The sequence below is a fragment of the Enhydra lutris genome, unplaced genomic scaffold (genome assembly GCF_002288905.1).
Source record: "Enhydra lutris kenyoni isolate GAN:26980312 unplaced genomic scaffold, ASM228890v2 scaffoldscaffold94, whole genome shotgun sequence".
Taxonomy (NCBI): Eukaryota; Metazoa; Chordata; class Mammalia; order Carnivora; family Mustelidae; genus Enhydra; species Enhydra lutris.
This window is the reverse complement of record NW_019154178.1, coordinates 2,929,520-2,951,544: the sequence shown is the minus strand read 5'-3', so window position 1 is coordinate 2,951,544 and position 22,025 is coordinate 2,929,520. Positions and strand designations below refer to the sequence as shown.

The 22,025-nt window shown below is 43.4% G+C and overlaps 1 protein-coding gene across 3 annotated transcripts in view; it reads left to right on the top strand.

Annotated features, from left to right (window-relative positions):
* The window catches only part of LOC111138798 (Fc receptor-like protein 2), a 61,024-nt gene extending 42,754 nt beyond the window's left edge, over positions 1–18,270 (top strand). The window contains exons 1-15 of one of the 3 annotated variants that reach the window (XM_022490695.1): positions 837–882; positions 1,855–1,875; positions 2,563–2,725; positions 2,881–3,123; positions 3,596–3,859; positions 4,087–4,371; positions 5,168–5,455; positions 5,636–5,914; positions 6,035–6,313; positions 6,663–6,782; positions 12,900–12,927; positions 13,989–14,101; positions 14,302–14,370; positions 15,764–15,795; positions 15,883–18,270. In XM_022490695.1, the coding sequence (XP_022346403.1) occupies positions 2,689–2,725; positions 2,881–3,123; positions 3,596–3,859; positions 4,087–4,371; positions 5,168–5,455; positions 5,636–5,914; positions 6,035–6,313; positions 6,663–6,782; positions 12,900–12,927; positions 13,989–14,101; positions 14,302–14,370; positions 15,764–15,795; positions 15,883–16,008 (2,163 nt within the window). In that variant the 5' untranslated portion in view covers positions 837–882; positions 1,855–1,875; positions 2,563–2,688 and the 3' untranslated portion in view covers positions 16,009–18,270. Of the gene's footprint in view, positions 1–652; positions 883–1,854; positions 1,876–2,562; positions 2,726–2,880; positions 3,124–3,595; positions 3,860–4,086; positions 4,372–5,167; positions 5,456–5,635; positions 5,915–6,034; positions 6,314–6,662; positions 6,783–12,899; positions 12,928–13,988; positions 14,102–14,301; positions 14,371–15,763; positions 15,796–15,882 lie in introns of those variants that run through there. The other 2 variants (XM_022490694.1, XM_022490696.1) reach the window with 2 other exon arrangements.
* Positions 18,271–22,025: the final 3,755 nt, after the last annotated feature.

Here is a 22,025-nt window from a genome sequence, read left to right as displayed (position 1 = left end):
CCTGATGTTTGTTGCAGGGGGAAATGGTGAGAACCATGGGGGCTGGTCCAGGCACAATGTGGTTGTTGACAGGCTGAGACCTTCACAACATAGGTTCACGTTTGTCTGCTTGTTCACTTACCCCCAATCTGTGCAGGTCTCTGGGGCACTTAGGGAAGCCTCTTCTGCTAAACTGCAGAGGGATATGTTTTTGTTTTTGTTTTTTAAGTAGCCTCAGCGCCAAATGTGGAGCTGCAACTCGTGTCCCTGAGATGGAGAGTCGCATGCTCTACCAGCTGAGTCAGTCTGCAAACTTCTCTTACCTTCCCCTTCAGCAACTTCAGCCCAGCTTATATAAAGCTCAGAAAGGTTTTACATCTGCTTTAACCCTTTGACTTTGTGGCGCTCCCATCATAAAACACGCTTTGACGCCAGACTGACCAAGTGTGTCTGTACTAGGACCTCATGTGACACCGAAGTTTGTATGAATTTAAGGTAAGGAAGCTTTTAAGGTAATTTCCATTTGAGAAATGAAGAAAAAGTTATTTGCATACTAGCAGATCCGCAGCTTGGCATTTTCTGAGGACCCAGGCATAGCCTTGGTGACATTTGTCCTGGCAGACATGGACCACCAGAAGGTGGCCACCAACATCGGAAATGGCACAGCTACCAGCCCGAAAGACAAGGGCCATGTAGGAAAGTAGCCACATTCACATTTTGAGAACACCAGCAAGATCTGATTATTTTACTTCCTTTTTCTAATTCTGTGGGCCTTATCTGAGTACTACTCTCTGGCTGTCCTTCACAGACGGGAGAGAAGCCTGGCTTCTGGTAAGATGGGTTTTCCCTGCCATCGGCGGGACCAGGTCCCTGTGCTTCTGTGGCTGCTGCTGCTGATCCTGGGTGAGTAGGGGTCAGACTGGGACAGGGGCCCAAGTTCCTAATGTCAGCAGGTGGAGGGAAAGCCAAGGGGCTTCTATCTCCGCAATAGAAGGGCTTCTATATCCCTTCAGATAGAAGGGCTTCAGACACATAGCAAGAGGTGGAAAATGAGCAGAACTGGGTTTCCAGGAAAACCAAAAGCCTCCACAGACCTGGCCATCCTTTGTGGCACCTTGGCTTCCTGCCCGTTTCCTTTCTCACCTCATAGGAAGCTTGGATTTTTCTCTCTGCGAAACCACACCTCTAAATGCCCAGAAAAACAATTACTGCCCACACGGGCGAGGGGAGGAAGGTCTGCAGAGCAATGTGGCTCCTTCCTGACATTTTAAGCCAACATTTAACCAGAGACTGAAAAAGTAGGGGGAGGGATGCCCGGGTGGCTCAGTCGTTAAGCTTTTGCCTTTGGCTTAGGTCTTGATCCCAAGGTCCTGGGGTCAAGCCCGCATCAGGCTTCCTGCTCAGCAGGGAGTCTGCTTCTCTCCCCCTCTGTCTTTCCCCCTGCTTGTGCTCTCTCTTGTTCTCACTCTCAAATAAATAAATAAAATCTTTATAAAAAAAAAAAAAAGAAAGGAAAAGTAGGGGGAACAGTGCCCAAGAAGTGAGGAGGAACAGGGAGATAAAGCATTTCTCCAAGCCCTTCTCTGCCTCTGCTCCACCCAGTTCAGGCCAGAGAAGAGAGCGAGAGGGAGCACAAGCTACTGCGTGCATAGCAAGGAGGCCAGGGGTGTAGATACGAGCCATTCACGCTCATCACAGAAATCAGAGGCTGCATTTTTGTTTGGGGGCCATGGGAGGTATGGAATGTGAGGAAAGAAATGGGAGGGAGAGCCCAAGAAGGGACTGTGGCTGGGTTGCTGGGAGTTTCTCAGAGTCTAACCAAGGGTTGGAACAGTGTCACCCCATGCTAACCTTTAACCTCTGGCTCTCTCACAGCTCCCGGACGAGAGCAATCAGGTCAGTCTTCCTTTCCCTCTCCCTCCTGCTCTCTGGGCATTGGTTCTTCCAGCCAGCATGCCTGTCCCCGTAAATGGGGGCTGAGGTTGTGCCAGAATGAGTGGTGCTGCCACTCTGGGGTCACACCTGTCACCATGGCCAGTGAGCAGAGCCTCCTGTGATCTCTGCAGCCTTCAGTCCTTTCCCCATCAGTGCAGGGCAAGGAAGCATTTGCAGAAGCAGGAGGCTAATGTCCAGAACCTTCCATCTGTCTCCTTTATTCCCTAAGGACCATCCCCCACACCCGTATGTTCAAACTAGAGCCACCATCAAAGGACAGAAAAGAAGCTCTTATTCACAGAGGAAGTGCTGCTCCCAAATCTTCATACACTCTGAAGGGAGCTCATGCTGCTGTCCTGCTTCAATTTCTGGTCCCATTTGTCATTTGCAATTTTGTATACAAAAGGGATTTCTCAAGCAGCCCATGCCTCTCCATTCAAATTCTTTATGTCCCTTCATCTTTTATTGTGTCTGACTTAGACAGAGTGTAGACAAACATTGCCTTCCCCATAGAATCTCAAGTTCAACAAAGTTTAAAAGTAATGAAAGCAGGAAAAAATATGTTGTCCGTTACCTATGAGCAACCAAGTAGGAAGTGATTGTTCAGAGTCTAGAGACTACATCCCAGGCCCACCTGTACCTTGACAGGAATGCACGGGACAAGAACATTTCAGAATCAGCCACCTTCAGAGGCCCTCATAGTGCGTGCCCAGCTACACATCCCATCTCCCAAGCTTCTCGGAACCCACCTCAGGGACCTGAGACCTCTCCCTTATGGCATCCACCTGCCCACTTCTGGCCTATGCAAAGGGTGAGGAAGAGCAGGTTCTGCCCCAGGCATGTCTCCCAGTAGTATCTGTTCCTTTCCCGATGGGAATCGGCCCACCAGCAGTTTGGGACCTCCCCTGGGTTCAACCTACCTCCCATCCGCCTTCACCTGCCTGCACCTTTCTCTTTCCTGTTTAGGAACACCTCCAAAAGCTTTTCTTCTCCTTGAACCTCCATGGTCCAGAACCTTCAAGGGAGAAAAAGTGAATCTCACCTGCAAGGATGGCCATTCTCGGGCCCAGAGATATGTATCTTGGTATTACAATAGAATTCCCTTGGGAAGTAGACCTGGAACAATCCAAATAGACAAGTCTGGATATTACATATGCAAGACCCCAAGATCTTCCTTCAGTGACCCTGTGCGTGTGGAATTTTTATCTGGTGAGGAAAGAAAGGTGTGAGTCTCTGAAATCAGGCTGCTGGGCACTTGTCTGAAGGCTGGGTGAACGCAGGGAACACAGACAGTGTTGTAAGCTGGCATGAGGATATTGGATGAATTGATCCTAGTTGGGAGAATGAGGAGATAGGGCTGTGGAGGACAGCACACTGTCCATCTCTCCATCCAGAGACACATCAGTAACCCAGAAGCCACCAGGCAAGAAGGGACTTGGGTCTGACAGAAGATATGGTAGAAAATTCCTCTTTTCATGACACATATGAGGAGGATCTCTTAGGTACATTTTCTGAAAATTAGTTCACTATCTAGGACAAGAGAGTATTAGTAGTGGGGCCACACGGAAATGGTGGTGGAGGACATTGCCCAGTGTGTGCAGGGCCATAGCTCTTCCCTCAAGGGCAGAAGTGAGAGCTTGAAGAAAGAAACAGATGGAATATGTTTGTTCACTCTTTGCAGACTGGCTGATCCTCCAGGCTTCACACCCTGTTTTTGAAGGAGATGATGTAACTCTGAGATGCCAGGGGAAGGAAGAAGAAGATATTTATGAAAAGACTTACTACAAAAATAAAGAAGAAATGAGACAGTGGTCACAATATCAGTCAGAGGTCAGAATACATTCAGTCTCCAGGGACAATAGTGAATATTATTGTACTGCTTCTGTGGAAACTTTATGGAGCCTATGGATAGAAACTTCAAAACCTTTAAAGATCCAAGTTCAAGGTAATGGCTATACTCCTGTGGGTAATAGGTCTTGACAGAGAAACTGTGTGGGGATCAAAGAGGGGCCTTCATAAGAGGCCTCTTCTGAGCAGCCATGGGAAGGAGGTGAGAGGTGGTTCCATTTCCATGGGTCCCTACCTTCTGACATTGTGCTGAGAACACAGGTGTCCCTCTCCAGGAGCTCGGAGTCTCACTGCCCTGGGAACTGTTTTTGTGCTTCTCTCTAGAGCTGTTTCCAAAACCTGTGCTGAGAGTCAGACCTTCCCAGCCCATCGAGGGGAACCCAGTGAACCTGAAATGTGAGACCTGGCTCCCTCCACCAAGGTCATACATTTGGCTTCAGTTCTGTTTCTTCAGAGAAGATAAGGTCCTGGAACCTGGTTGGAGTAACTCCTCAGAGCTCCAGATCCCCACCATGTGGAGTGAAGACTTAGGGTTCTACTGGTGCCAGGCAAAGACAGTGACTCCCAATATCATTAAAGAAAGCCTGCGATCCCAGATACATGTACAGAGTGAGTGTCTGTGGGGCAGAGGGAAGGGAGAGGAGAGCAGAGAATTACCTCTCTTGCTGCCTGAGATAGTGAACATGGCAGAGAGGAGCTACCAGCCATCCCACTATCCCTTTCTCTTAGCTTCAACATTGGCCTAACTTCCCTATAACATTCTCTTCCATTTAAGTTAGGTAATAATCGTTATTGATCACTTGCTGGGTGTCTAACCTGTGAGGGCCACAAAGACACACAGGGTACATTCAATAGTGGGTCAACGGTTAACAAGAAGCACCAATGACCACATGCAGTCAGTCTGTAGAGGCGCTTTGGGGGTATCCATGTGTCAATCAAAAGTTGTTCCCAAATAATCAGAAAAGAGGAAGATAAACACAAACTGAAATAGAGAAGAAGGTTGGGAGTTGGTGCTGAGACTGGAGGAGGCTTGGGGGATGGAGAGGGGTTTGGGTTCTGAATCAAGTCACTTCAGGATACAAGGAACCTTCCCTATTTTCTTTCTTTATGGTCCTTTGATGCATCAGAGGTGGCTTAGAGATAAAGGTCCATAAAATTTGACTGTGGTCAACGTTAGGTTTAAAAGAAGATAGACCTGGTGCCCAGGTTACCCGAGGACAGAAACTGTTGTGTGTGGGGACAGGTAATGTTCCCTTCATAATAATGTACAATTCCCTATTACCCACTTTGGACCCCTGCCTACTGAACCTGTTGCTATTGGCTTATTAGTAGCAACAACAGCCTTCTCCTTGGCTCTGTAGCACCTGCCTTTGAGACCTTCTCAAATTCTCCTCTGTCCCCCTAGGGATCCCTGTGTCTGATGTGAATCTAGAGATCCAGCCCCCTGAGGGCCAGCTGATTGAAGGAGGAGATATGGTCCTTATCTGCTCAGTAGCCAAGGGTACAGGGACTATCGCATTTTCCTGGCACCGGGAGGGCACGGAGAGAAGTTTGGGCAGGAAGATGATACGTGCCATGTCAGCAGAGTTGCGGATAGCCGCAGTGAGGGAGCAGGACGCTGGGAGGTACTACTGCTCAGCCGACAATATCCAAGGCCCCATCCTCAGTAAACGGATCAGAGTCACACCAAGAAGTAAGTTCCTCGTTTTTTCACTCAACCTTGTTCCCAAGCCAGGGTTTAGTTTCTTTGTCAGCCAGAAGGATCTTCTGAAGAAGGCAAGAAAAAGAGGTGTGAAAATTTAAATGCCACCCAAGGAATGGCAAAGATGGAAAGTAAGGTGAGACCCTCTCTGACAGCTCCTATCTCACTCAGTTCCAGCATCCCACCCCATCCTCACTGTCAAGACACCCAGAGCCCTGGCCGTGGTGGGGGATATGGTGGAGCTTTGCTGTGAGGCCCAGAGGGGCTCTCCCCCGATCCTGTACCGGTATTACCATGAGGATGTCATCCTGGGGACCAACTCGGCCCCCTCTGGAGGAGGAGCCTCCTTCAACCTCTGTCTGACAGCAGAACATTCTGGAAACTACGCCTGTGAAGCTGACAACAACCTGGGGGCCCAGCGCAGCAAGGCAGTGATGCTCAGCATCACAGGTAGGGCTTGTCTTGATCCCAAGTCTATATTCCTACTAGTAAATTATGTTGGATGTTTCCTTTATTATCTGGTATACATTTTCAATTAAAACTGCCAATGAACTATGTTTCCTCCTTCAGTTCCAGTGTCTCGCCCTGTCCTCGCCCTCAACCCTGCCGGGCCCCAGGCTGTGGTGGGAGATTTGTTAGAACTTCACTGTGAGGTTCAGAGAGGCTCTCCCCCGATCTTATACTGGTTTTATCATGAAGATATCATCCTGGGGAACACATCGGCCCCCTCTGGAGGAGGAGCATCTTTTAACCTCTCTCTGACCACAGAACATTCTGGAAACTACTCCTGTGGGGCTGACAATGGCCTGGGGGTCCAGAGAAGTTACATGGTGACACTCAACTTCACAGGTGTGTTGGAGGTACCTGAGTTTCAGATTATAGTTAAGGTCAATAAAATATTTTTCCTACAGACTGTACAAATTCTACCATCAAAGAGTTTTTGAACATGCACACAAAGGCTTGGGGCTTCCAGAGATTGTGTTGATTTCATGGAGGAAGGAAACGGAATAGATTTCAATCTTAGATGCTGACAACCATGGGCCATTATTTTGAAAATTACCAATTATAGTGGAGATAATTCAAATGGAGGAATCAGAACCTGGAAGAAAACTGTCCTGATAGATCTCTATTCCACCTACATGTTGTCTAGGTCAAAAACACTTGCCACCAGAACTCAAATACAGGTCTTCCCATTTAGGGCTTTCCACAAGCAAAGTAATCCATATCACTGTGGGCGTCATTGGGTGCCTGCTAAGTGTGCCTGGCCTTGCTGCTACCGCTTATTTGGTGAGTTACTTCAGGACCCAAAGGAAATCAGGTGGGTGTCTACGTGTCCCTCTGATGTTGTGACTTTTGCCATTGCTATCAAAATTTGGACTTGTGTAGTGCGTTCTCTTAAGATGATTATTCTCTTCCAAAGAGTAAACCCTCAGTTCTACTCACTGGCACTCTGTAGGCAACAGTGACAAAAAGGCAGAATACATTTCTCAATGAAGTTGTCACTCCATGTGTTTAATTTGAGATTTAAACCAGGTAGCAGAGTTTTGCTTCCAATTCAAAATTAGAAAGGTGATTATTTGCCATTCTACCCCCTGTTCAAAGCTTACTGAGAACAAAAGGAATAATATTAAAAACTCTTTCATTTGTAACAACAAAAGATAGGTAATAGCCATGGTACAAACCATACATTCTGAAATATATTTGAGTGCCAGTCAAATATTGTGAAATTTGGAAAATTAATATGGATGCTGAGAATGAAATGAAATGGACTCTGAAAAACAATCAGAGGGTTTTGAAGGGGCGGGGGGTGGGAGGTTGGGGGAGGCTGGTGGTGGGCATTATGGAGGGCATGTATTGCATGGAGCACTGGGTGTGGTGCATAAACAATGAATTTTGTTACGCTGAAAAGAAATTCAAAAAATAGAAATTAAAATTTCAGTTTTTTATCATTGCAAGTATATAGAAATACATTTTATTTTTTATGCTGATCTTATATCTTGCAACCTTGCTATATACATATTTATTAGTTCCAGTCTCTCTTTTATAGATTCCATCAGATTTTTTACATAGGTGATTCTGTCATCTGCAAATAAAGATAGTCCCGCTCCTTCCTTTCCCATCTGAGTTACTTTTATTTCTTTTTCTTGCCTTAATGCACTGGCTAGAACCTCCTGTACAATGCTGAATAGAAGTGGCGAGAGCAGATATAGCATATCAGCATAGCAGGTCTTGTTCCTGATATTAGGGGAAAGTATTTGTCTCTCATCATTTAATATGGTAATGTTAGCTTTGGATTTTTTGGTAGATGCTCTCTATTAGGCCAAGGAAGTCCCTACTATTTGTAATTTGCTGAGGATTTTTATAAGGAAAATCTTTATCAAATGTTTTTTCTACATTGATTGAGATGATCATATGATTCTCTTTTCTAGTCGATTGATACGGATTTTGAATATTGAATGTCAAAACAACCTTGCATTTTTGAGGTCAACTTCACTGGTCATGACTGTTGAATTTGATGTGGTAAAATTTTGTTAAGAATGTTTACAGCTACATTCATGACGGATACTGCTTGGTAGCTTTATTTTCTTATCATATCTTTATCAGACTTAATGTCAAGGTAACACCTATTTAGTCACCACTTCTAGTATTTGTCATTCCTTTTTGTGTCTCCATATTTCCATATGGTATCATTTTCTTTCTGCCTGAATTACGTTTCACATTTCTCAGAGTATGGGTCTGCTGGTGAGCTTGACTGGTCATGTTGCTAAAGTCTATTATATCTGTAACGATTTTCTACTTGGTCTATCAACTATTGAAAGAGGGGTATTGATATCGCCAACGCTAACTATGGATTTATCCATCTCTTCTTACAATTCCATCAAGTTTTGCCTTGGGTATTTTGAAGCTCTTTTATTAGATGCATAAATGTTTGTAATTGTGTTTTTGGTAAAATGATCAGCTTATCCTTGTGAAATTATATTTTTATCCCTGTTAGTGTCATTTACTCTGAAGTAGTCTTTGATATTAATGTATTAATAAAGTACCGTTAACATGGCATTCTTTTTTAAAAATATTTTATTTATTTATTTGAGAGAGAGGGTGAGAGAGATAGCATGAGAGGCAGGAGGGTCAGAGGGAGAAGCAGACTCCCCACTGAGTTAGGAGACTGATGAGGACTCGATTCTGGGACTCCAGGATTGTGATCTGAACTGAAGGCAGATGCTTAACCTATGGAGCAACCCAGGTGCCCCTAACATGGTATTTCTTTATCCATCTTTTCACTTGTAACCTATATAGGCCCTTATATTTAAGGCATTTTTTATAAATGCATAGCATATAATTAATTGTTGCTTTTTATCCAATATGACAGTCTCTATCTTTTAACTAAGGTATTTAGATCATTTATATTAATGTGATGATAAGATTAAAGTCTATTATTTTGCTATTTATTTTCTATTTGTTCCATCTGTTCTTTGTTTAACTTTTCCTTTTTTTTTTTAACCCTCTTTTAGACCAACTGAGTATTTTTCATGATTCCATTTTTCCCTCTGTTGGCATACTAGGTATATAATTCTTTGTTTTGTTTACTTCACTGGTTGTTTTAGCATTTCTAGTATAGATAGCTAAATTACCACAGTCTATCTTCAGGTGCATTCAGTCACTTCACATATAATGTAAGAATATTACTGAGGTGCCTGGGTGACTCAGTGGATTAAAGATTCTGCCTTCGGCTCAGGTCATGGTCTCAGGATCCTGGGATTGAGCCCCACATCAGGCTCTTTGCTCAGCGGGGAGCCTGCTTCCCCCTCTCTCTCTGCCTGCCTCTCTGCCTACTTGTGATCTCTCTCTCTCTCTGTCAAATAAATAAATAAAATCTTTTAAAAAAAAAAGAATATTACTATTATAGGGCGTCTGGGTGGCTCGGTCAGTTAAGCATCCAGCTCTTGATTTTGGCTCAAGCCACGATCTCAGGGTCATGGGATCAAGCCTCCCATTGGGCTCCACACTGAGCTGCAGAGTCTGCATGAGATTCTTTCTCCCTCTCCCTCCGACTCTCCTCCCACTCGCTTTCTCTCTAAATGAGTAAATAAAGAAAGAAATAAGTGAAATATTTTAAAAAAGGATATTCCACTCTGCACTCCATTTCTTCCCTCCTAGCTACAGTGCTATTACTGTTGTATACAGTCACTTACCTGTTAGTTATTAAGTATAATTTAAGAGACTTAAGTATAATTTAAGAATTTCACATGCTTACTTAAGTAGTTACTGCTTCTGATTTCCTTTATTTCTTTTTGTATCTTCAAATTCCACCTGGTATTACTTTCTTCCTGTCCCAAAGATTTCTTTTAACATTTCTAATAGATGGGTCTGCTGATGATGAATTATTTCAGGTTTTATATAGTCTGTAAAAGTCTCTGTTTTGCATTCATTGTGAAAGATGCCTTTGCTGTTATAGGATTATAGGTAGAAATTTTTTCTTCTTTACATATTTTAAAGATACTGCTTTACTATCTTCTTGTGTGCATTGCTTCTGACAAGAAATACACTCTCATCCTTTGTTCTTCTGTGACTGTGTTTTTTTCCTCTCTAAATGTTTTTCATGGATCAGGGATTCTTGAACTAATGGACTTTTTAATTCAGTGTCTTGGGTTTCACTACTCTATATTTTGGAATTACTAAAACTTTTCTTTCTGTCTGTCTCTCACTTGGCATAACATGACACTTCCTTTTCTGTCAGGCCAAATGCTTTTGTTCTTCCTTTCTTAGGGCTTATACTGAAAATCAAGCAAGCAAACAGAGAAATAAAAAGAATATTTGGATCTCAATTTAATGAAAAAACTTACATATTTTTTTCTTAATGATGCTGATCAAGCATTGTCTCCTTACTCTTTTGTTTTCAGGTCAATCAATGAGCCTCTGTCCTGTTTCTTTGCATGAAAAATGGCACCAACATCTTATGACTGATATTTTAAAGCTATTTAGTATTTTCTTAAATAACATTACATGTAAATTAAGTCTACATATCATTTTTTAAAATATATATGAAAGGAATAAGAGCACTAAGCTTTATGGTACTCATCATAAAATGTATCACTCATTTAAAGCCTATTATATGCGATTTTGTAGTTTGTCTACTCCCAGTTATTCAATAACTACATCTCAGTTCAATTCAGTCAGTATTATTATCACCATATTAGAGATGAAAGAAATGGAGATATTTCATAAGTTATCTTTCCGAACTCGTGTATCTATTAAGAGTCAGAGTTGGGGCTTACTTGGGGTTCTTCCTAGCCTTTGACTCCACATTCTCTCCACTGTACCTTTGTGACTTACGGAAGGCTGGTCACATCCCTACTTTCAAAACTACTTTTCTGTTTCATCACCTGTATTTGTGTCACTTTCTAATTAAAAACATACTAGAAGTGCAGACATTAAGACCTTGCCGTTGAAGTTAATAATGGTCAAAAAATAGATTGGTCAGCCGTACAGCAACCGGCACAGGGAAGTCAAGATTAGCAATGATCATTTTATGTGATCCATGAGAACAGAAACCCAGGAGGTCCTGACCTCTCGATCTAGAGGAAGTCTTATTTTAAACAGCAAACTCAGTAAGAAATTCTGACAGTCTACCAGTCAGAGGGTATCTGACTTCCTCATCTCACAATCTTGCCAACTTCCTTCTCATTATCATTCAGCCTGCTCAGGGAGGAGCTCAGCCCTTTCCACTTTTTCTTTCTTTCTTTTTTTTTTTAATTATGTTATGTTAGTGACCATACAGTACATCATTAGTTTTTGATGTAGTGTTCCACGATTCACTGTGTAGAACACCCAGTACTGCAAGCAACACGTGCCCTTCTTTATACCCATCACGGGACTAACACCCCCACCACCTTCCCCTCTAAAACCCTCAGTTTTGTTGCTACCCTGTGACCCAGCAATTGTACTGCTGGGTATTTACTCCATTTTTTTTGAAAAGAGAATTCTGCTCCTTAAAGTTGAGTGTATCCAACCCATTACCAAAGAGAGTGGTAACTGTATTAACTCTGTGACTGAACTGCCGGGATGAAAATTCCAGTAATGTAATTTGCCAGATACTTGATATCTGGTAGGTAAATTAAACTCTCCAAGCCCCAGTTTCTTTATGGTCATAACAATACTATTTACCATTTTTGTGGTATCCATGTGAACTGCTTAGTCCCAGACCAGCCCATACCTCTTCAGTGATATTAACCTGTGGCCTATGGCATGTAAATAGCCACCTTCTGGGTCTATTCTGTCTTTTGCAAATGAAGAGATAAACGGACTTGCAGACACATCCTGGGACTTAGCTCACCCACCCACAAGGGAGGACAGTGGCTCTTGACTGGTACGAATCGCAATTTCTCTAAGGAGCTGTCACGCACCTCTAGTTTAATTCATGGTTTGCAGACATCAATCATTTTTGATGCGAATGTTTACTTGGGGTAATAATTCATGGTGTCTAAGTCCAGTGAGACAGATGCAGAGCCACAGATAAATAGGCAGTGGTCAGGAATGGGCTCCACGAGGAGTCCTGCATTAGGGCAGGCCAAAAGGATTTCAGTGTCTCACTGATGATGGAAAACTGCCATATTTTCAAGGCTGATGAAGTAGACATCTAGATTAGATTTACCTGTAATCACCTATTATACAATTGTCAACGTGCCCCTCCCTTTTTTTAGTCCTCAAAGTATATACTTAAATTCGTTCAGTTGCTGAACCAAACTTTACTGAATATTGTCAACATTCTAGCCACTGGGAAAATAAAAATAATTGAGACGAGGTTGCAGCCTCAAGTAACACCCTCTTTCGTGATGGAGAGAGTTGGAGGGAAACCTACAAATAGGTAATTGCCATCCAGTATGGTGATTTTAATACTGCAGGTTTCCAGTGTGTGTAGATAGGTCACTTCAGAGCTTGCTGGCCCCAGGGAAAGCCCTGGAGGAGGAAAGATCAGTTGGAATCAGACAGGTGGAGAAAACAGTATGTACCCCGCTGATTGGGTTTGCAAGGACCACAGGTACAGATATGTCCGAGCTGGTTATGGGAGCCCTATTTATTCACATGCTGTAGGAACTCTGTCTCTGGTCTCCATCTCCTGGGGCTGCGGCCAGGGCAGAGAAGAGGAAGGGGGAAGCACTGGGCCCAGAGTGAAGTACTAAGTTGTCTCTCTAGTGCTACTCGGCCACACCTCTTTAGAGTGCATGGTGCTTTTACTGTATGATTCTGGGCAACCATCATTCCAGACCCCACCTTCCTCATCAGTAATATGCCATTGGAGGGGTAGAGCCTGATGTTCTCTAAGATCTGCCATGGCTGAGACCTAAAATGAATCTGATTTCCCAGAAAGGGCATTCTGATGGGGAGCCCACTACCTACACAGCTCACTCATAATCACCGACCTTCTGTTTTTCAGGAGGACCTCCTGCCACTGGAACACCCAGGTGAGGCCTCATTTCGTATGCTGAGAAGATTGTCATGATCTATTCATACCCACAAGACAGGGCCACAGGGTTCTATGTACATTAAAAAATATTTAACTGGACTTCCTATTAACATTTTCAAAGTCTTACAAAATCCAAAAATGTGATTCAGAAAGCCACTTCCAGCCATATCTATGAATAATACTCATTCAGACCTCTGCATACCCAGGACTCATGTCACTTGCTCTCCTTGTCAGTCTACTACTCCAGATGTGCCCTGGTGGAGAGCTGACTGCACCCACCTAGTGGTGTCCTCTGTCACAGGGCTCCACCTCAGACTTCCCCCTCATTCCTCCACCACACACTCATTCGGGACATAATTATTAAATTCTGGCAATGTTCAGTTCACAATATTGATTGCAGAAGGAAACAGAAGTGGGGGAAAAAACACTCTTTTCCCGGAGATCCGCCAAGGTATCTTACAGGAAAGGTAGATGATTGTGATATGAGCTGGAATATTGAAAGTGACCTTTTAAAAAAGATGAAGGTCATGTTCCCTGGGGGTGCAAAAGTCTTTGTGTACTTGAGACTCCGCACTTTGACCTGCTGACTTTGCGTCAGTCGTCCCTCACTGTCACACTGTCTTGGGCTGCATGTCACGTCACACACACCTTCTGAGTTCTCTTGAGAGAGTCATGCAGACTCAGGGTAGGCAGCCATGATATTTTAGAGAATATTTTATTTATTTATTATTTGAGAGAGAGAGAGAGCGAGCGTGAGTGAGCACAAGTGGGGAGAGGGCAGAGGGAGAAGGAGGGAATGATCCAAGAGAGAATCCCAAGCAGGTTCCACACTGAGCGTGGAGCCTGACACGGGGCTCAATTTCATGACCCTAAGATTATGACTTACACCAAAATCGAGAGTCTGACTCTTAACCAACTGAACCAGCCAGGCGTCCCCACAGCCGTGATATGTTTACAGGGACCACGCTGGGCTCCTCCTGGACACTGGTCTTCCTGAGACTCGGTGTGATCCACAAATCCTTCTCGCCCTGTGTCTCTCCCTGTCTGTCCCCGTTACAGTCCCAAGGAGCATCAGGGGCCTTCCTGGTCTGGACCCTTCAGCACAGACCCCTACAAGCCCCCCCACTCTGAGCCACCAGCCATGATGGAGCTGCAGCCAGTGTACAGCAATGGTGAGACTTCCTAAGTAGCCCAGGGCCCCAGGGATGAACCAAGGTGGGAGGGGAGATTGAGCAACTGCCCAAGACTGAGTCACACTCAGCTTGAAAATGACACTCCTGGCACCGTGTCTGAGACAGAAGATGAACTGAGTAGCTGAGAAGAGTCTAGAACGTGGGCTCTTGGCTGGAGCGAGCTATCACCTCTCTCACAGTGAATCCTGGAGATGACAACCTGGTGTATTCCCAGATCTGGAGCAGCCAGCAAACAAGCGGAAACCCAGGTGAGAGCCCTTCCTGACCAGGGCAGGTGAGGCAGCCCTGCGTGAGAGGATCCACGAGGGGCCTCAGATCAGGCCTCTCAAGTATGAGTGGGCCGCAGAAGGAAGGCATCATCTGCTCCCACACTGCCACCATATGGCTGTGTCCCTTCCCTTGGACCCTTGTGCACTGCCACTGGACCCCACAAACTCTCTGAGGACAGACACTTGTGTTTCCACGAACTTACCAGTAGCACCCAGTGCGGTGCTTAGGAAACTATGGGTCTCTTCAAATATCGTTTTCAAAGAATGCATGACTGCTCATTGCTAGTGTCAGCCTCGCATAACCTAATGTGTAGACAATCATAATTCTCCCAAATGGTCTGATTTCTAATCTCATCCTCCTCTGGCCCCCAGACACGGTTTCCAGCACGATCCCTCTGAGAGGCCCTGCCTATCACACCCTGGCCTGGATTCACGGCCTCGGTGACCCTTCCTTCCAAAGCTGGACCCTCGCTTCCTCCTGCTCTTCGGCCCCTCCCAGAGCTCTGGCCTTACTCCAGCCAAGATGACCCTCCCCATCTTCCTGCTCACACTGGGATGTTGCATGCTCTCGTGATCATGTGTCTCATCTGCCTGAAACGCCCTTCCCCCACCTAGTTTACCCAGTGACCCCTGCTCACATGTCAAGACATAGTTCAGGTGCCTCCATGAAACTTCCCCCCAGCCCTCCCTGTGTCCAAGCCTGGGAGGATGGGTTAGCCTTTTGGCAACAGCAGTTCATTATGTATTTCCCTCTGGTGCCCATCCTACTTGTGGCATGCATCTACACATCCATTGTTCCTCTTAAAAATTATAGGCTCCTTGGGTACACGGACTGAGTTTGTTTGTTGTTTCTCTGTCCTTGTAGCTTAATAGAAGGTCATTGTTTACAGAGTACTTACTAATAAATGAATGAAAGAGATCCAGAGGACCCTTGGAAAGAGAAGAAACACACACGCTGAATTTTCTTACTGCTTCACTGCAGATCTTCGCTGGGAATTTGCTGTGTGGCCTTAGAATGCCAACCCCCTCTCCAGCCTCCTCCACTTTCCCCGCATGAAGCAAAGCCTGTGTTCCACTTTCTCCCAGTCAGTGCACCCACAGAGGCCCTGAACGGGGGGCGGGATGGGAGCAGGGGGACTGCTTGGCTGGGGAGATGAGCAGTGGAGAGAGAAGGAAATCATCAAGAGAGTCACTCTGGGCATATGGTGGGCAGGGGAAAGGCTTTCAGTGTGTGGGGGCAGAAGAACCCCACAGAGAAAACCATTAAGAGCCCAGTTGCGGAAGGGAGATTTTGAAATGCATTGTGAGTGGATTGTAAGTTGGAATATGTCACCCACAGACTAATGCTGTCTTCCCTCCTCCCATCCAACAGCACGTTCACCAAGGACACATCGGAAGGATGAGGTGGGTCACGCTTTCCGCCTCTCTCTCGCAGAGCTCTCCTCCCCTCGCCTGTGCTTAGGTGCTCACTGTTTGTGGGATTTCCACCAGGAACCTGCAGTCATCTATTCGGAGCTGAAGAAGGCACAACCAGAAGACACGGCAGGGCAGGCCTATGAAGATCCTGCAGAAAACTATGAGAATCTCCCATGTGCACCATCAGCTCTGGACCGCTAGACCCCTACCCAGAGGGGCCCTCAAAGACCCTGGGAGCACCTGATGCCTTCCCCCTGTTCTCCATAAGCATGCTTCTCCTTCCATCCAGCAGGCTGGGTGAAGGTCTGCCCCCACCCCACCCCGCGCCTGAGTCCGCATGTTCTCTGGGAACAGAATGGGCAGCATTTCAGTAAACGCCGCATTTCTACACAGTAGAGACACATGAAAGCAGGGCAGGTGGGCCTTCCCCTCCCACACTTGTGGAATGAGGAGGAAGGGCGAGTGGTTTAGCCAGGATCACAAGAGTGCTGTCATGACCATGTGCTCCGGGTGCCGAACGCTTTGACCGCGCCATTTCTGCATGAACAATTGAAACACTGTGTTTCCTCTTTTAGATGGACAGGTGGTAAGTGACTGGTAATGAAGAGGACGAATACAGATACAGGACACACACCAATCTGCTCAGAATTGGGGGCCTTCATGAGTCTTCCTCTCCCCCAGGATCAAACTCCCCCATACCTGGGGCAGTCAAGCTCCACGGTTTGGTTGTTCAGCACGAACTGTTTGGAGGCTCCAGGGATCAGCACCAACCCTGGAGGCCCAGGAGAGCCGGTGACTCTCACGACTCAGACGGCAAAGCCTCGTGTCGCCGGGAGCCCACGTGGCCCGAGTCAACAGAGGAGGGAGCAACGCAGGCAGTCAGTGGACCCACGGGACAGACCCCTCCCTTTGCCCACCGACTCCCAAATAATTAAAGAGCTGAGTGTCCACCACGGAAGAAAGCATTTAAAAAGCATACCATCTGTTCCTAGGTCTCCAGAAAAGCGGCAGAGTTGCTTGGAGTGCCTTTTATTCACGTGAATAAGGGATCTGTCACCTGGGGTGAGACTAAACTTGCGCTCGCTGTAAAAACGATAGGCCGTCGCCAGCTGGTGCATTCACTGAGGACCGGTGTACTTCGGCTGATACATGCCATGGACGACGTTGATTTTATACCTGCCCTGTTTAGGGCTTCAAGTAAAAAACACAGCAAGGCTTTGCAAACCTTTGGAATAGCAAGATAAAAAGAACAAAGTGTGTTTCCAAAGATTATTCCTTTCCCCGTGGGTGTCAGAATCCTGGGTAAGGGGAAGTGTAACATACAGCAAAGCTTAATCCAATTTGAGGTTTTAATCTTAGCTTCATGAATTTGGCTGGCAAACTAATTGGCTGAGGGGGGTGGGGGAGTGTTGTCCTTCCTAAAGAGGGAATATATATTTTTGTTATGAAAGAGTGACTTCTATGTCTTGTTTCCATATTAACAGGTACAAAATGCTCTCCAGAATGTATGCCTGGCCTTTAGAGACAGCAAAAAATCCAGGTGTAATCTGTATCTATGCTTAAATTTGGCCCCAAATGCCTCCCAACTTTGAGTTCCAGGAAGAATAGAGCCATATAGGGGGGAGAGGGACATGCCACAAGGTCCCAGCTGTGGGAAACCCATCTGAAAGAGTGGTGACAAAAGGCAAAGTCCCCAAGGGAGAGAGGCGGCATCAAGGCAGCATCCCGGGGCCAGTAAGAGTCATTCTGCAGGAGGGCACGTCAGACACCAGGACGGCAGCCTCTCACGTGGGCAAGATCCATGATGCCAGCGAAAGATGGGGACAGCAAGGGGCTCTCTGGTGCTCAGAACAGTTCTGATGGGGTGCAGACCCTCTTCCCAGAACTCCGTATCCAGGTCCTCAAACTGAGGGCAAACAGCACCCATCAGCAGCAAAGGAGAGGCTAAGGAAGAATTGGGAAAATATCCAAGAGGACGTCATGTTTCCAGCTAGTCAGGAAGGTAACATTTAAGACCTCAAGATTTAAGACATAATGATAATTTCTTTCTTTACATTATATTTATTTATTTACAAATGTCTGGAAGAACAATTTAAACACAATAAATCGCATATATCTGAAGTATACCATTTCATGTTATACCAAGAAAATAAGAAACCACCACAATCAAGATCCCAAACATCTCCATCACTCCCCAGTGTTCTCCTGCCCTGAGGAACACATTTTTCCCTCCACACTATCTTCTGCCATCACCAGATGCTTTCTGTCACTATAGACTAGGGTGTATTTTCTAACGTTTTATGTAAATAGCACCATACAGCGTATACTCTTTTGTGCCTGGCATCACTCACTAAGCAGAAGAATCTGAGACTCATTCACATTGTTTCAAACAGCAACAGCATAGTCCTTTCTATTGCTAAATAATATTCCATAGGATGTGATACATTTTTATTATCCATCTCTCTGTAAATGGATATTTATATTGTTTCATTTATCATTATTTGAAATAAAGCTACTATGGAAATTTACATACAAGTTTTTGTGTGGACATGTTTCCATGGCTCCTTTGTAAATAGCTGGGAGTAGAATTGCTGACTCACATGGTAGATTTATGTTTAAGGTTTGAAGAGGCTTGATACTCTTTTCCAAAACACCTGTGCCATGTCACATGCCCACGAGCACTGACTGATAGCTACAGTAGTTCCACACCCTTGGCAACACTTAGCATTGGCAGTCTTGAACTTTAGCCACTGCAAAGAGTATGTGTTGTAGTGTAGTGTGATCTCACTGTGGTTTTAATTTCTCTGCTGATCCGTGATGCTGATTCTCTTCTCAAGTCCTTATTGGCTCTCTGCAGACCTTCTGTGAAGGGTCTGCTCACACCTTCCACTTCTGCAAGAGTTTGGAGTCTTTAGTTTTTTATTCTGGTCTGATGTACAAGTTGTAAATATCTTCTCTATGTCTGTAGCTTGCTGTTCATTTTCTTAATGGTATTTTTTGAAGAGCACAAGTTTTTAGTTTTGAAAAAGTGCAATTTATCAACTTTTTAATTTTATGAACCTACTTGTGTTTCCTATCTAAGAAAGTATACTGTGAGGTCAAAAATATTCTCTTCTACTTTTTGCTAGAATTTTTATAGTTTTCACATGTACATTCAGGTCTATGCACCATTCAAAGTGACTTTTTTTTTATACATGTATAGTATAGGGAAAATACTATTTTTTTTCCTGTGAACATCCACTTGTTCCAGCACCATTTGCTGAATAAGCATTCTTTTGCTTCTTTTTAATTTGAGTTGTTCATCTCTTATCCAATTATTGGAGTTATTTATGTATTTGGGATATATATCCCTGTGTCAGACATATGTTTGGCAAATATTTCCACCTGATTTGTGACCTGTGTTTATATTCTTTTAACTGTGTCTTTCAAACAGAAAAGATTTTTAATTTAATAGAAATTATTTACCATTTTTTTCTCTTATAGTTCACGTTTTGTATAACCTGTTTCAAAACTATTTGCCTAACTGAATATTATAAATATCTTTTTCACATTTTCCTCTAGAAATGTAACAGTTTTTAACTTATCTTATATTTAGATATGTGGTACATAGCAAGTTAATTTTTGTATAAAGCATGAGGTAAGAGTTGATGTTGATTTTTCCCCATACAGACATCCAGGTGTTTTGCCACCATTTCCTTAGGAAACAAAACAAAAATAAAAAGCCTACCTCTTTCCCATAGAATTACTTTATAACCTTGCCAGCAATCAATGGGCCATATCAATGTTAGCCTACCTCTGGGTTACCAGTAGATGATCTTACACATCTGTCCTTATGCCCAAAACCGCGCTTTCCTGATTACTGTTGCTTTAAGTCTTGAGATTGTTGGTATAAGCTCCTAACTACGTTGTTGTTTTTTTCCTAAATTGTTTTAACTAACCCAGGCTTTTTGCCTTTCCATATGAACTTTTACATGGATTTTTCAATGTATTCAAGGAAGCCTCTTAGAATTTCAATTAGGATTGCTTTGAATCTATAAATGAATTTGAAGAGAGCCACCATCTTAAAAACTGTCTTCCTATCCATGAACTTCATACAGCTTTCCATTTTTGTAGTTCTATTTTGCACATTTTTAATTAAATTTATTCCTAATTGTTTTATACTGTTTGCCAATGTAAGTGGAGTTTTCATTTCTTTTTAAAATTATTACTAGTACGCCTTGGTAATACTCCTCAATTTTCTGAAAGAGTTGGTATAGAATTGAAATGTTTCCTCCTTGGATATTTGATAGAATACACCAGCAAGGCTGTTTGGACCTGGATTTCTCTTCATGGGAAAGTTTTTTGATAAAGAACTTAAGCTCTTAATTGATGGAGGACTATTCACTTTTTTTTTCTTTTTGTGTCAATTTTGACAAGTTGTATTTTCCAAGAAATTTGCTCATTTCATTTAGTTGTCAATTTTATTAACATAAAATTTTACATAATAATTTCTAATTTAGTGCTGACTTTCTTTCATTCCTAGTATTGATGATGGTTTTCCTCCTTTACTTTTTGATCCATTTAGCTAAGTTTCTCAGTTTATCAAAGAATTGACTTTGGTCTTTGTTAATTGATTCTGGTTTTTTGTTTTTCAGTATGTTGATTTCTTCTGTTATCTTTATGGTTTTATTCCTCTGACTTACTTTGTATGTAGTAGTCAGAACTCTTAGATGGATCCTAAGATTCCTGCCCCCAAAGACCCTCATCCTTGTCTTATCTTCTCTTCTTGAATGTGATCAAGACTTGTCAATATGATGAGCTATCACTCAATATATAGGCTTCTAATCATTGATCTTTGGTTAATCAAAAGGGAGATTTTCCCAAGCTATCTAATCAGGTATGTCTTGAAAAAGAAATGAAGCATCAGAGAGATTCTCCTACAGGCCTCAAAGAAGCAAGTCACATGCTGGAAAGGGTGCATGAAGAAAGGGACCATGTGCAGGAGCTGAGGCTGGTCCCCAGGCCACTGGAGCAAGAACAAGAGGACCTCACCCACACAGCAGAAAGGAAATGAAGGGAACTCAAGAGGGGATCTTGCTCTTGTTAGGCCTCCCTATGAGGATGCAGTCAACTGACACTGGATTTCAGACTTGTGACCCCTTGAGTGAAATACCCAGTGGAAGTTCCAGGCCCCTCACCCACTCAGATTGCAAGAAATATACATTTGTTGGTTTAAGCTGCTTTATTTGTTGTAATAGAAACACAACAATAGACAATGAATATGTTTTCTGCTCTGCTCCTCTGTTTCTTGCTGCCCTTTTTTTTTTTTTTTTTCTTAAAGAGAGATTGGGAATGAGAGGGAAGGACTGAAGAAGGACAGAGAGAATCCCAAGCAGGCTCCACACCCAGTACAGAGCCTGAGCTAGGGCTCAATCTCACGACCATGACATCATGACCTGAGTCAAAATCAAGAGTGCATGAACTGACTGAGTCACCAGGTCCCCCCCCCACCCAGTTTCTGGCTTCTTAAAATGGTACATTGAGTCATTCGATTTCAACCTTTCTTCTTGTCTAATATCAGCATTAAAAGTTATGAGGGTTTGATTCTAAAACTTGTGGAGCTGAATCCCAAAGTTTGGTTACTATTGATATGGTTAGATTTAAGCCTTCTGTTTTTCAATTTTTTTTTCCTCTGATTTGTCTTTCTCTGCTCACTCTTCCTACTTTCTTCTGGATTATTGGTATATTTTTTAAATATTTTATTCAGTTCTAAATAGTCTCTAATAGCCATTATTATTTTTCCTTGATTCAGTAATTATTTAAAAGAATGTTGTTAATTTCCAGGTATTTGGGATTTTCCCAAGTATTTTATTGGTACTGATTTTTTATTAGTACATTTTCATACTTAAGTGTTCTTCTAAAATTTCAATTTAGTAGCTTGATAATATTACACTTTATAGATGTATTCTCCCTTGCCATTCCATCAGTTTTGACAATTCCTTTTTTCTATTTTTATAAAAACTTAGAGATGAAATTTTTGTATGCATCTCTGATTTTTTCCTCACAATCAATTCTTACTGGGAAAAGGAATAGAAAAAACTTTCCATCTCTTAATACAGAAAAGATTCACAGTTTGTGGTTCTAGAAACATTGTTCATGAGTTTCAACATCAGGTAGTTCACTTTTTTCTTTACAAAAATGATAAAAAATATATTTTATTGCTTAAAGTTTCATGTATT